The sequence below is a fragment of the Siphateles boraxobius genome, unplaced genomic scaffold, assembly GCF_051911475.1.
Source record: "Siphateles boraxobius isolate OS27281-9 unplaced genomic scaffold, OSU_SipBor_1 7, whole genome shotgun sequence".
In the NCBI taxonomy this organism is placed as follows: Eukaryota; Metazoa; Chordata; class Actinopteri; order Cypriniformes; family Leuciscidae; genus Siphateles; species Siphateles boraxobius.
In genome coordinates, this window is record NW_027509197.1 from 39230207 (window position 1) to 39243629 (window position 13423).

Here is a 13423-nt window from a genome sequence, read left to right on the forward strand (position 1 = left end):
TCATCTTGGAGAGAGTTTCATCATGTTGACTGTTTTACCCGAGCGCGACGCGCTGAATGGAGAATGAATGACTGAAAAAAGTCAGCGTAGGTTATTTTTTTTTTTTAACAGACCGGCCCATGAAACACGTAGATCAGCGGCCCATTGGTTCTTTTCTTGATTGACACTGGGCTGGTCCAATCACATCTTTAAACTCCTCCCCCTTTGGGCTCTGAGCGAGCGTGCAGTGTCAGTGTGTATCTGTCAAAATAGTCAGAGATGGAGAAGAAACGCAAGGAATGTGCAGAGAAATAGCGTGAAAAAAAAGAAACGGGCTCTACAAGTGTCTGATGAGGATATTGAGGAGGATCAGGAGAGAATGAGTGGAACTGTGGTAAGCAGAACTAGGCTACTTTCAGAACACTGAGGCAATGAGTTTAGGAACCCATTACCCAGTTACGCAGTATTTACACATCGGCATAGTTGACGATTACGCATTTTACTAGAATTGTAATGAGACGCGTTTGTAAACCATGTTTTGCGCCAAAATAAAAGATCATGGGTTTATCTCTTTCAAGCATAGAAATTAGTACAAAACTAATTATGAAAGTTGCTTTTATTTTTCAGTGCATTTGCTTTACAATATATGGCTATTACTGTCATGGAATTAATATTATAACTATTATTATGTAGTAGTGTAATGCAGACAGACACTATATCACAGCTAAAAGAGTTTTGAGTTTTTCTTTGTTATGGGTTGGAGCTCTTAATTTTTAACTCTCAAAGTGCACCAGATTGATGAATTTAACATTTTTGTTACGGGGGCTCCCCCGAACCCCCCTAAAAGGACAGAGGTCCACCCACCCAGGCGGATTAAGGCATTGGCCTACTGGGTACTTGCCCAGGGCACTGGGCCAGCAGGGGGCCCTGTAAAATTTACTTTGTCTATTCTTTTCAAATAATCATTTTTATTTTATTTTTATTTTCAGTAAAATTGTGTTAACTATTGAGGAATAATGTGATTTTTTTTTTTTTTTTTTTGCAGTTGCAAAGTATTAACAAGTAAATAAATCAAATAAATAATTTTAATGTATTGCTGCGCTGTTGAGAAGGACATCTAGAGGCGAGTGAAAAGCATTGCGTACTGTAAAAGTCAAGCGTAGAAGACGGTTACTCAAAAACCAAAACAAAAATGAGTTTAAAACCACAACTTGTAAAGACCTGGATACTAGAATTACTAATTAAATAAATGTCAACTAGCCTAAATGCATTGATTAGCATTGCCATTGACTAAAGATTTTTCTAGTCGACTAGTAGTCATTCATTTAAGCAATTAGTCGACTAATCTCACGTTAATATTAATTTCTGCTTAAATACTGAGTACATGGAGGCATATAGCCTATTCTGCGCTCAAGCAAGCGCATGCATAAATATTGCAGCAAAGCACCGGCAAAAGCAGGCTAATGATAATATGTGTCTGGAAAAAAAACTAGGCATTTTTATTGTTTAATAATAAAAAATATATATTCATCATGTCTGTGAGGCTATACTCTGTGTTTCAGTTCATTTTTGAGACGCGCTCCAGTTAACGCCACGGAGACCATAAAAGCGCACCCTGTTTGTTTTATTTTATTTTACAAAAGCACAACGTTTTCTTGTTATTGTGAGTTTACAAAAATAAAAGTAGCTAATTGCGACTGATGCATTATTCTTTTCTGTATAGGCCTATGACCAGAAAAGATTGAGTATTTCAAGTTGTTTCCTTTCCACTGTTGATAGGAAAATGCAAGTGTTTGCGCCGACGCCTGCCATGCAGTGCGCGATGCACACTCGTCCGCACAAACACTTTGGATATGTATTTATCTAGGTTAAAGTTAGAGCGAGCTGCCATGCCAGACGGATAAGTCATTTTCATGGTTAACAAATCAAATCATGCATTTTCTACCTTCCGCAAGTAAGCGCTGCACCAGTTTGAAAAAGGTAAAAGCATAACGAGCGTAACGAGAGAGGGGCCCCACACTAAGGGGGATGCAGAGATGTTGCTGCGTCTGTATATTAACATTTCTGATTGTTTAAATGATCAGCCCTTAAAATGCCTGGCTTGCCTGCCCTATTGCGGCGTCTGTGCATACAGGTGCAACACTGTTGTCCAAAAAATTGGTGAAGGGGGCCTTTGAGACATCCGTGCCCAGGGCACATCATCGCCATAATCCGTCCCTGCTGCACCCACCAAAGATTTACCAAAAATCCTGTCAAACACTGGTATTGCTATGCCAATGCAGCTTATAGCTTGTTTTAGGATTCGTCATTGTGGAGTAGTTCGATTGTATTTTACAATATTTCATCTATTAACTCTTACTCATTCCTACTCACTCATTACATGGAATTAGTGGTTTTAATAGGAGTTATTATACATATTCAGGGGCGTGAAAAGATCGGTTGTGTTTATGATTATATGTAGTGGGCCAGTCTTGACCAAAATGCCCGGGCCGATTTTTAGTCCCAGTCCAGCCCTGTATAACAATAACATTCGTAGGCTACAATATCGGATCGGATTTGGATGGTCTCGTCTGGCGATACCCGATCCGGCATTGGTAGTATCGGAGCAATACCGATACTGAGTATCGGATCGGCGCACCCCTAGATCACACCAGTGGTGTAGTTTTTTGTAGTGAGTATACTGTGATACCCCCCTTGATACCCAAATTGGGGTTTTTATGTGCGCTGAAAAAAAAGAGGAAACAAAAGAGGAGAATACGGCTTGGGAAAAACATGCTAATTTTGATTTTTTTTTAGTTTTAGCACCATCACACTGATCAATACGCTAGTCAATTTTATTGGCTAGTCAGGAGATGTAGGTCCTAGCAGCAAACATACTGTGAGATGATCATGCTTAATTTATGACACTGTCAGAAAACGATCGCAGGTTATCTTTGGTTGCAAGACCATCTTTGAACCTTTCTCACTGTACAACGTTTTGGAGCCATCAGATCATTCTCGGTCCTTTCACTGATCAAAGGTCACATTTATTTATAAAGCACCTTAAAATTACATGAATGCTGACCAAAGTGCTGCACAACAAAATTTCATCATACAATAAAATCTAAAGACTAATAAAATATATCAGGCAAAAATAATTGATTTAATACACCGCAAGTATTTTTTTTTTAATACAACATGGACGGCAGAACAATTTTGATCAGAAAGTTTTGGTCTTATGAGGCTTCTGCTCGCCGACTCGCCACACACCAATTCTACATGGGAGTAAATCATATCAACATCACAAAATTTGAATATAACATTGAATATGTCCCTTTATGTATGCAGTTTAACTTGTTCTGACAAATGAGGATCTTCACATGCCTTACAAGGGCTGTTTGTTAAAGTTTACGAGATCCTCTATTTATACTAAACCACATGCTTATTTCCTTATTAGGTGTGTGTCCATCCTGACCTATAGTGGACCGCTGCTTTCTCCAACACTGGAGGCTGTTGCTAATAGATCATTTGGTTTTCTACTAGCTGACCTTTCTTACCCAAACACTTCTTACATACAAGCATCCATCTTGAGTTTGTGGTAATATCTGTAGACAGAAACAGATTTAGCCTTACAATTACAAGAGCACAACTAGACTATTCACACAACTTACAGGACTATGTAAAACCCTGCGTCAACAGAACCACGGTGCCGAGCGCTTTGGGTCGATTATAATAATAATAATAATAATAATAACTTTTATTTTCTAACTGTAGGCCTACATCTCAAAGCGCTTTACAGAATCAAATAAAACAAATATCAAACATTTTTTAAATCATGATGCATTTACTAAAGTAGTAAAATGAAATAAGATGTTAAGTCTTGTTTTTTAGGGAAATTAATTAAAATTAAGTGAGTTTTTGCTTAAAACAAGCTAAATTATCTGCCAATGGGGTAAGAAAAATAATCTTGTTTCTGTTTGAATTAAGATTGTTTTTCTCACCCCATTGGCAGATAATTTTGCTTTTTTTAAGCATCAAATCACTTAATTTTGATTAATTCCCCCGGAAAACAGTTTATGCCATTTTACTCATCTAAATGCTTCTTGATTTAAGAATTTTTAGATATTTGGACTGGAAACAAAACAGAAATACTAATTGAGAAAAGCATTTTTTGCAGTGCAAAAATAAACCATTTAAAATAATCCACAATTTAAAATTAAAGCAACAAAATACACCATATAAAATAATTCACAATGAAAAATTTATACAAATATTCAATTACATTGTATTCAGTTTGGTGCAGAAACACTGGGAATATAAAACTGATTTATAAGCTCACTTGTGATCACTTATCTCTGTTTTACAGCTCTTGTGTTTATCTGCATTTGTGCTGAACTGAGACCTACAATAACACACATAAAGCTTCACTTTAACTGCTGTTTGCATCACTGATGATTGATGAGACAATACAGATTCACAAAAACTCTTAATACATTTTTTTCAGGAAACAAAACGTAATATCTTCAGTCATTTTTCTTCTCAACTAAACGTATATTACGAATATTTAGATATTTGTACTGGAAAACACTGTACTAATGAAGTTTATCTTTCAAAATCACAACATCTGTTTAAAGCGATAATTCACCAAAAATGATCGTTCTGTCAGAATCTACTTGCCCTCATGTCTTTCAAACTTAAATGAGTCTTTTTCTCTGTAGAGCAAAAAAGCTCTATTTTTTTCCATGCAATGTAGGTTTCTGTTTTGATGCAAATGTTCTTCAAAATATCTTGTTTTGTGTTACAGGTTTGAAACGACATGACAGTGAATAAATGATGACATTATCATGATCATTAATGAGTGAATTATTGCTTTAAGACACTCTAAATATTCACTGTGGCTGAAACACACACACACACTCACTCACGCATACACACACACATACAAACTCACTCACGCATACACACACACACACACAATGTCACACACACACTCACGCACAAACACACACACACTCTCTCTCTCACACATACACACTTACTCTCTCACACACACACACACACACTCTCTCTCTCTATCTCACACACACACTTCGCACACACACACGCACTCTCTCTCTCACACACACACACACACACACACTCACTCACGCATACACACACACACTCACTCACGCATACACACACACACACACACACTCATGCACACACACACACACACACACACACACTGCCCCTGTCCCTAAACCTACCCATCACACGCACACACACACACACACACACACACACTGCCCCTGTCCCTAAACCTACCCATCACAGGAGACATTCTGCATTTTTACATTTTTAATAAAACACTGCTTAGTATGTTTTTAAAGCCATTTTAAATATGAGGACTCATGAAATGTCCTCATAAATCACGTTCAAGTTGTAATACCAGTGTAATGCCCATATCATTATACACTTTTGTGTCCTCAGAAATCACAAAAACAAACACACACACACACACACGTTGTCCATAGACATAATGATTGTATACAGTTTGAACAAACTGTATATTCTATCCCCTAAACACAACCGTAACTGAAAGCATTTTTACAGTTAAAATAATAACAAAAAAAATGTGTGTGATTTATAAGCTGTTTTCCTCATGAGGACTATCCTTGCTGGGTCATTTTGTCTCTCTCTCACACACACACACACAGTTTTGAGGAGGGCCGATCAGGACACACCCTTGTATTGTAAAAGCATCACATGACTAAGAGTTCCAGCTCAAATAGCGAAACTCGGTTCAGCTCACTGCAGAAACTCGCAACGCCTCCATGTTCATTTCTCAAACTCTAATCATTAACTCACACGAGAACAGCAGCTTCCAAACGTGTCAAATCAAGGGGAGGAAGAAGTCGAGCATAAAGAGGTGAGACTCTGTGATCTTCATCATGAAGGAAACGTTCTGTTTCAAACCCAGCTCTGTGATTTTAAGATTCAACCTTATATGTGCTTTGTGAGTTTGATGATTAATGGTGGTGATAACGGCTCAGATAAGCAGGACTAAAGTCAATAAGTCCAAGAGTGAACGTCAAACACAGTGACTGACATCATGGAGCAGAACGAGGAAGAGCAAAAAGACTGGAAATCACTGGAACCGTCTCGCAACGTGAAAATCTTCCTCACGGTTTTGTACTGCCTTATTCTCAGCCTCGGCATTGTGGGAAACAGCGTCACCATTCATGTTGCACAGGTACTTCATCGTAACGGATACCTGCAGAAAAACGTGACGGATCACATGGTTAGTTTGGCTTGCTCTGATTTGCTGGTGCTGTTGATCGGGATGCCGGTCGAGCTCTACAGCGCCATCTGGTTCCCTTTCTTGTCCTCGTCTGGCGACGCCGCCTGCAGGATCTACAACTTTTTGTTTGAGGCGTGCAGTTATGCCACCATTTTGAACGTGGCCACGTTGAGTTTTGAGCGTTACATGGCCATTTGCCATCCGTTCCGGTATAAAGCTTTGAGTGGAAGCCGTACGACGAAGCTCCTGTTGTTGGCGTGGCTTTGCTCGGGACTCGTCGCTCTTCCACTTCTCATTGTTACAGGAACCGAAGGACACATTCCCGAAGGACGACGGATGCCGGTGCAAAACCTGACTTTCTGCACCAACCTGAGCCAGCACTGGGTCATGTATCGCACTAGCATCTTCACGGCGTTCGTGCTCTATCTTCTCGTCCTGGTTGGTGTTGCGTTAATGTGCAGAGCGATGATTGTCGTTCTTCGGGCCCCGATGGGGCCTAATGAATCCGGCACGAATGGAGCTGGACGGGACGTTTCCAAACACGAGAGCGCCCGTCTGAAAGCCTCCCGAAAACAGTCCATCCTCTTCCTCGGTAAGACACTCTTCATTAATACATTCATTGTTTGTCTCCTCTCAGGTCTCGGTCAAGTCAAGCCAGCTTTATATCTACAGCGCTTCATACAATACAGATCGTTTCAAAGCAGCTTCACTGCAATAAACAGAAAAATAACAGAATCAATGGTGCAAACTTCACCAAATATAAGGCAAATACAAATTCAGCTGTAAAGCAGCTCTAAAAATACTCAGCTCAATTAAAAAAAGTTGTTCTCATCTGAGAGTGTCTATCAGTGATTCTAATTTACAAGACAAAAAAAAAAGTTTACCTTTAAACTGACCTAACCTTACACAAACACCACTGAGTACATTCTCCCTGTCAATCAAGTCCACTGAGATAATAGTGACTCATTTTAGTGAGCCAGATCATTTTGTTCAGTTTAGCAAGAAGAACGGCTCTTTCACTCCCAAAGGGCTCTTCATTTAAATTAGGCCTTAATAGCTATTTCCTTACAAAATTAGCGATTATTAGACATTTTCGAGCCTCATCTCATGAAAGTGCGTATCTATACAACGAATGTTATTATTATTATTTCTCGTGCCATTTATACGCCAAAAATACTTTTCGTGTGCATATGATACGCACTTTATGGCGTGTAATACACACGCACTCCTCACCCCTAATCCTACCCAAGGGGTTTTCAGTGCATAGCATATGCACGCTAAATCCATTTTTGGCGTATAAATGGCACGAGAAATAACATTCGTGGTACAGATATGCACTTTATTGAGATTGTGTTGCATTTTTGAGTGCTCTGGAGTAGGACTGAAGAACACAGTGAAAAGTTGCATCAGATAATTTTCCTCGAATAAAGATCTTTGCAAGCTAAAGGGAACCTTGCCTACACTTTATCTGTAATTCTACATCTGTATTGTACCTCCCTGTTGATTCTCTTCTCACACATCATTCTGTTTTCTCTCCTCCATGTGTGTGTGTGTGTGTGTGTGTGTGTGTGTGTGTGTGTGTGTGTGTGTGTGTGTGTGTGTGTGTGTGTGTGTGTGTGTGTGTTTGTGTGTGTGTGTGTGTGTGTGTGTGTGTGTGTCTGTGTGTGTGTCTGTATGTGTGTACGCATCTGTTAGTGCTGATCGTCTGCGCTCTGTTCGTATGCTGGATGCCAAACCAGATTCGCAGGCTGATGACAGCAGCGTTGCCCAAGTCATCGTGGACCGCGAGCTACCTGAGAAACTACGTGAAGCTGCACCTGGTGGCCGACAGCTTCTTCTATCTGAGCTCAGTGTTGAATCCGCTGCTGTATAACCTCTCCTCGCGCCAGTTTCGCTCTGCGTTCTGGCAGACACTCGTGTGCCGTTTGTCTCTCGAGCACGTCAACAGAAGAACACTGGAAAGCAGTCGAGCCTCAAAGAGCTCCAGTAACACCGTACGTCCACTGCTGAGACGATCGCTAAACCGCATACGGACAGTCACCAGCGACAGATCGACGCCTCCATCGGCAGAAGAGAGACAAATAACTCCGGACCCCACAGAGCAACAACCGGCCACCTCTGAACCACAGGAGGAGGAGAGAGATCAAGCCACCACACTAACACTAACTGATGAACAAACTAACTGTATACAACTGAAGACTGCTGACCACTAAAGATTGCTTTAAAACACGCTGCAGACCACCGTAGATCACTATAGACCACTGAAGATCACTATAGACCACTGTAGATCACTATAGACCACTGAAGACCAATGTAGATCACTGAGGACCACTGTAGACCACTGTAGATCACTATAGACCACTGAAGATCACTATAGACCACTGTAGATCACTGTGGACCCTTATATAACACTGTAGACCACTGTAGATCACTATAGACAACTGAAGACCACTGTAGATCACTATAGACCACTGTAGATCACTATAGACCACTGTAGACCACTATATAACACTGTAGACCACTGTAGATAACTATAGACCACTAAAGATCACTATAGAACACTGTAGACAACTATAGACCACTGTAGACCACTATATAACACTGTAGATCACTATAGACCACTGAAGATCACTATAGACCACTGAAGATCACTATAGACCACTGTAGATCACTATAGACCACTGTAGACCACTATATATCACTGTAGACCACTGAAGATCACTATAGACCACTGTAGATCACTATAGACCACTGTAGACCACCACCTTATAACACTGTAGATCACTGTAGATCACTATAGACCACTATAGACCACTGTAGATCACTATAGACCACTGTAGATCACTCTAGACCACTGCAGATCACTATAGACCACTGCAGACCACTGTAGATCACTGTCCATCACTGTAGATCACTATAGACCACTGTAGATCACTATAGACCACTGTTGATCACTGTAGACCACTATATAACACTGTAGACCACTGTAGATAACTATAGACCACTAAAGATCACTATAGAACACTGTAGACCACTATAGACCACTGCAGACCACTATATAACACTGCAGATCACTATAGACCACTGAAGATCACTATAGACCACTGTAGACCACTATATATCACTGTAGACCACTGAAGATCACTATAGACCACTGTAGATCACTATAGACCACTGTAGACCACCACTATATAACACTGTAGACCACTGTAGATCACTATAGACCACTGAAGACCACCGTAGACCACTATATAACACTATATACCACTGTAGATCACTGTAGATCACTATAGACCACTGTAGATCACTATAGACCACTGTAGATCACTATAGACCACTGTAGATCACTATAGACAACTGCAGACCACTGTAGATCACTGTCCATCACTGTAGATCACTATAGCCCACTGTAGATCACTATAGACCACTGTAGATCACTATAGACCACTGTAGACTCCTGCAGACCACTGTAGATCACTATAGACCACTGCAGACCACTGTAGATCACTATAGACCACTGTAGATCACTGTACATCACTGTAGATCACTATAGGCCAGTGTAGATCACTATAGACCAATGTAGATCACTATAGACCACTGTAGACTCCTGCAGACCACTGTAGATCACTATAGACCATTGTAGACCACTGTAGATCACTATAGACTCCTGCAGACCACTATAGACCACTGTAGATCACTGTAGATCACTGTTGACTCCTGCAGATCACTATAGACCACTGTAGATCACTATAGACCACTGTAGATCACTATAGACCACTGCAGACCACTGTATATCACTGTACATCACTGTAGATTACTGTACATCACTGTAGATCACTATAGACCACTGCAGATCACTATAGACCACTGTAGACTCCTGCAGACCACTATAGACCACTGTAGATCACTATAGATCACTGCAGCCCACTGTAGATCACTGTAGATCACTATAGACCACTGTAGATCACTGTAGACCACTGTAGATCACTATAGACCACTGCAGATCACTATAGACCACTGTAGACTCCTGCAGACCACTATAGACCACTGTAGATCACTATAGATCACTGCAGCCCACTGTAGATCACTATAGACCACTGTAGATCACTGTAGATCACTATAGACCACTGTAGATCACTGTAGAACACTATAGACCACTGTAGATCACTATAGACCACTGCAGACCACTGTAGATCACTATAGACCACTGTAGACTCCTGCAGACCACTATAGACCACTGTAGATCACTGTAGACCACTGTAGATCACTATAGATCACTGCAGCCCACTGTAGATCACTATAGACCACTGCAGACCACTGCAAATCACTGTTGACCATGAAGATCACTGTAGAAAAATGTAGACCACTGCAGACCAGACGCTTTAGAGTTTGCAAACTTTAATCAATAATTCAGGACATGAAGCAGTACATGGGTCAAATGTGAAATGAGAGTGAGGGTACTGTAGAGGAAACTGTAACCATAATGAAACCAGGAAAAGCTCAGAATTTCAATAGAGCCCACATAAAACCTGTTTAAAAATGTTTCAGGGAACACTTTTTTTGTTTAAACAAAGTCAAGACATCTCTATAAGTGTTTTCATCCCCATTCATCTCAAATCTTCACTAGTGACTATGCTGAGCTGTGACTGAATCTGTCACTTATAATAAAATAATAAGAAATATTAGTGATGTTACTTGAAAAAGTATTTTGTCAGAATATATGGCTATTTCTGAATAACTTTCAGTAGAGAAAGATGCAGTTTACTGACTAGTAATGAGTCTAACTGACCCATGTTAACTAGCAGCCAAACCACTCTTTTAAACCTTTGGAGTTAACATGGAATCTCAGTTTGATTGATGCGATTATATATAGTATCACTTTATTTATAAAGTCCAATTAAGACATTCTACTAACAGCGAGTATGTCAACTTATTCTAATAACCCTGACCCTAACCTAACACTCTACTAATACTCTAATGAAAGTTAGTTGACATGTAGTTGCAAAGTTACTTATAGTTAGTAGAATGTCTAAAGTGGACTGACTATCCATCAATCCATCCATCAATCAATTTTCAAAGTTGTAAATAAAGATTATTGGAGTATTACAATTGTTTTTTGTTGTAGTTGTTGTTGTTTTTTACAAGAAAATACTATTTCAGTCTTCTTTAAATTTTGTTTTCGTGGCAACCCATACAGTGAGACTATTTGATAACACTGGGAAAGCACGCCCTTTCCGTTAGGAAGGAGAACACTGCGGAAGCCACATTCTTCCCCGAATTAGTTATGTGGAGATATACATATGGACTAACCCGTAGGTTGTACTGCATACAAATATAGGGTGACTTAGCCCAAGGGAAAAACATGGGCTTCCGTTTAGGAGCAGCCGCGGAAGAATACACATATGGGATCCCCGCAGGGTCGCACAGATGGCACCCAGCCTAGACCCGGTTCTCAGGGATTCAACGGATCAAGACTTGAAGCCGGACGCTCCGCCACGTCCGGCTCCGAGGGTGGTGGAGGACTCAACAGGTTTTCACTCTGGAGCAATATAAGCGTACGGTAGGGCGAAGTTTGTGTGACCGAATCCAACACCATACCGAGAAAAGAGATCCTCTGCACAGGGGAGAGTTTGCTCTTTTCCCAGTTGACCTAAAGACCCAACTGGCCGAGGTGACTGAGCATCAGGTCCCTGTGTTCGCATAACTGATCTCGAGAGTGTGCCAGTATGAGCCAGACGTTGAGAAAGTTGAGGATGCAAATGCCCTATTCTCTCATGGGAACAAAGGCCGCCTCCGCGACTTTCGTAGAGACGTGGGGTGACAGGGACAGTCCGAAGGGCAGGACATTGTACTGATATGCTCGACCATCGAACACAAAGTGCAGAAACGTCCTGTGTCAAGGGAGAATCGAGAAATGAAAGTACGCGTCCTTCAGGTCAACTGCTGCAAACCAATCTCGGGGAGGGACGCATTCGAAAATGCATTTCCGCGTGAGCATTTTGAACGGTAGCTTGTGAAGAATTGTGTGAAACCGGAACCAATCGCTTTTCTTGGGTACAATGAAATAGGGGCTGTAAAACCCTGACCTCATATTAGGGACAGGCTCTATCGCCGGGCTATTCAATTGGCGGCCCCAGTGAGATCTCCAGCCCCTTATTTTGCCTTAGTTTCATGAACTAGCCCCAATTCCAAATTGATTGAATAGCCCTGCTCTATTGTGTCCTTCGCTAGTAGGACTGCGATCTCCACTTGCAAGACATGGGCATCGGCTGCTCTCACTGAAGTGGAGTGGATGGCCTGAAACTTTGGGGGAACGTTGGGCGAATTGAATCACATAGCCGAGCCTGATGGTCCAAATGAGCTAGCGAGACGGACTGGGGAGCGCTAGCCAGGCTCGCAGAGAAAGTACAAGCTGGACCGAAGGGACCGCAGGCGTACCCGCAGTGAGGCAGCAAGAGGGACTCTCTTTGTTCTGAGTGTGCTTTGCAACACTTACCTGGTTCCACAGTGCAGGAGAAGGCTTGGTTGCATCCTCGAACTGCGCGCTGATGCCCGCTGGCAACAGAAGAGGAAGATGAGAGTGGCGAGGTTGATGAGGTTTTTGACCTCCCACTGTTCTCCGGGCCCTCTTGGGACCCAGAAATAAAGGAACTCTTCTCTCTTTTTTTATTTTTATTTTTTAGAATTTGGGTACCACTGTGACTCCAGTGGTAGAACAGAATTTTGACTTTAAAAGATTCACTGCCCGGCCCTCCACTTCATGGTTAGTCAACATGCATAGCTCAACCCTGGCTCAGAACTACCCTTGTGCATTAACTACTAGTGCCTTGGCCTCAAATGCAGGGTGGAGGTGGCCTGCGCACAGCCACCTCACTGTTGAGGGTAAGGAGCAGAGATGGGGGGACTCGAGTCACATGACTTGACTCGAGTCGCAAATTTAAGGACTTGAGACTTGCTTGACTAAAATTAAGAAAATGACTTGACTTTGACTTGAGATCCAATGACTCGAGACTTGACTTTACTTGAACTGTATGACTCGAAAATGACTTTATATAAATCATCGCAACATCAATTAATGAACAAAATGAAAGCAACGGAATCATTGATGCCAGTCATCAGATTCTGCGCGATTGCGTAACGCTGCACAGAAAAAAACGCAGTGAGCGCGCTAAATACAAAAAC

At 41.3% G+C, this 13423-nt stretch overlaps 1 protein-coding gene across 1 annotated transcript; it reads left to right on the forward strand.

The window, feature by feature from the left end:
• The first annotated feature begins 5750 nt into the window (after positions 1-5750).
• gpr39 (G protein-coupled receptor 39) lies at positions 5751-11350 on the forward strand. The gene is made up of 2 exons (XM_077215590.1): positions 5751-6833; positions 7937-11350. The coding sequence occupies exons 1-2, from the start codon at positions 6053-6055 to the stop codon at positions 8452-8454; spliced, it is 1299 nt and encodes a 432-aa protein (XP_077071705.1). The 5' UTR covers positions 5751-6052; the 3' UTR covers positions 8455-11350.
• The last annotated feature ends 2073 nt before the right edge of the window (positions 11351-13423 follow it).

Coding starts and splice junctions, on each gene's coding strand:
- gpr39 (XM_077215590.1), top strand. CDS start 6,053: ATGGAGCAGAACGAGGAAGAGCAAAAAGACTGGAAATCACTGGAACCG. Junction 6,834..7,936: donor ACAGTCCATCCTCTTCCTCG/GTAAGACACTCT, acceptor CGCATCTGTTAG/TGCTGATCGTCTGCGCTCTG.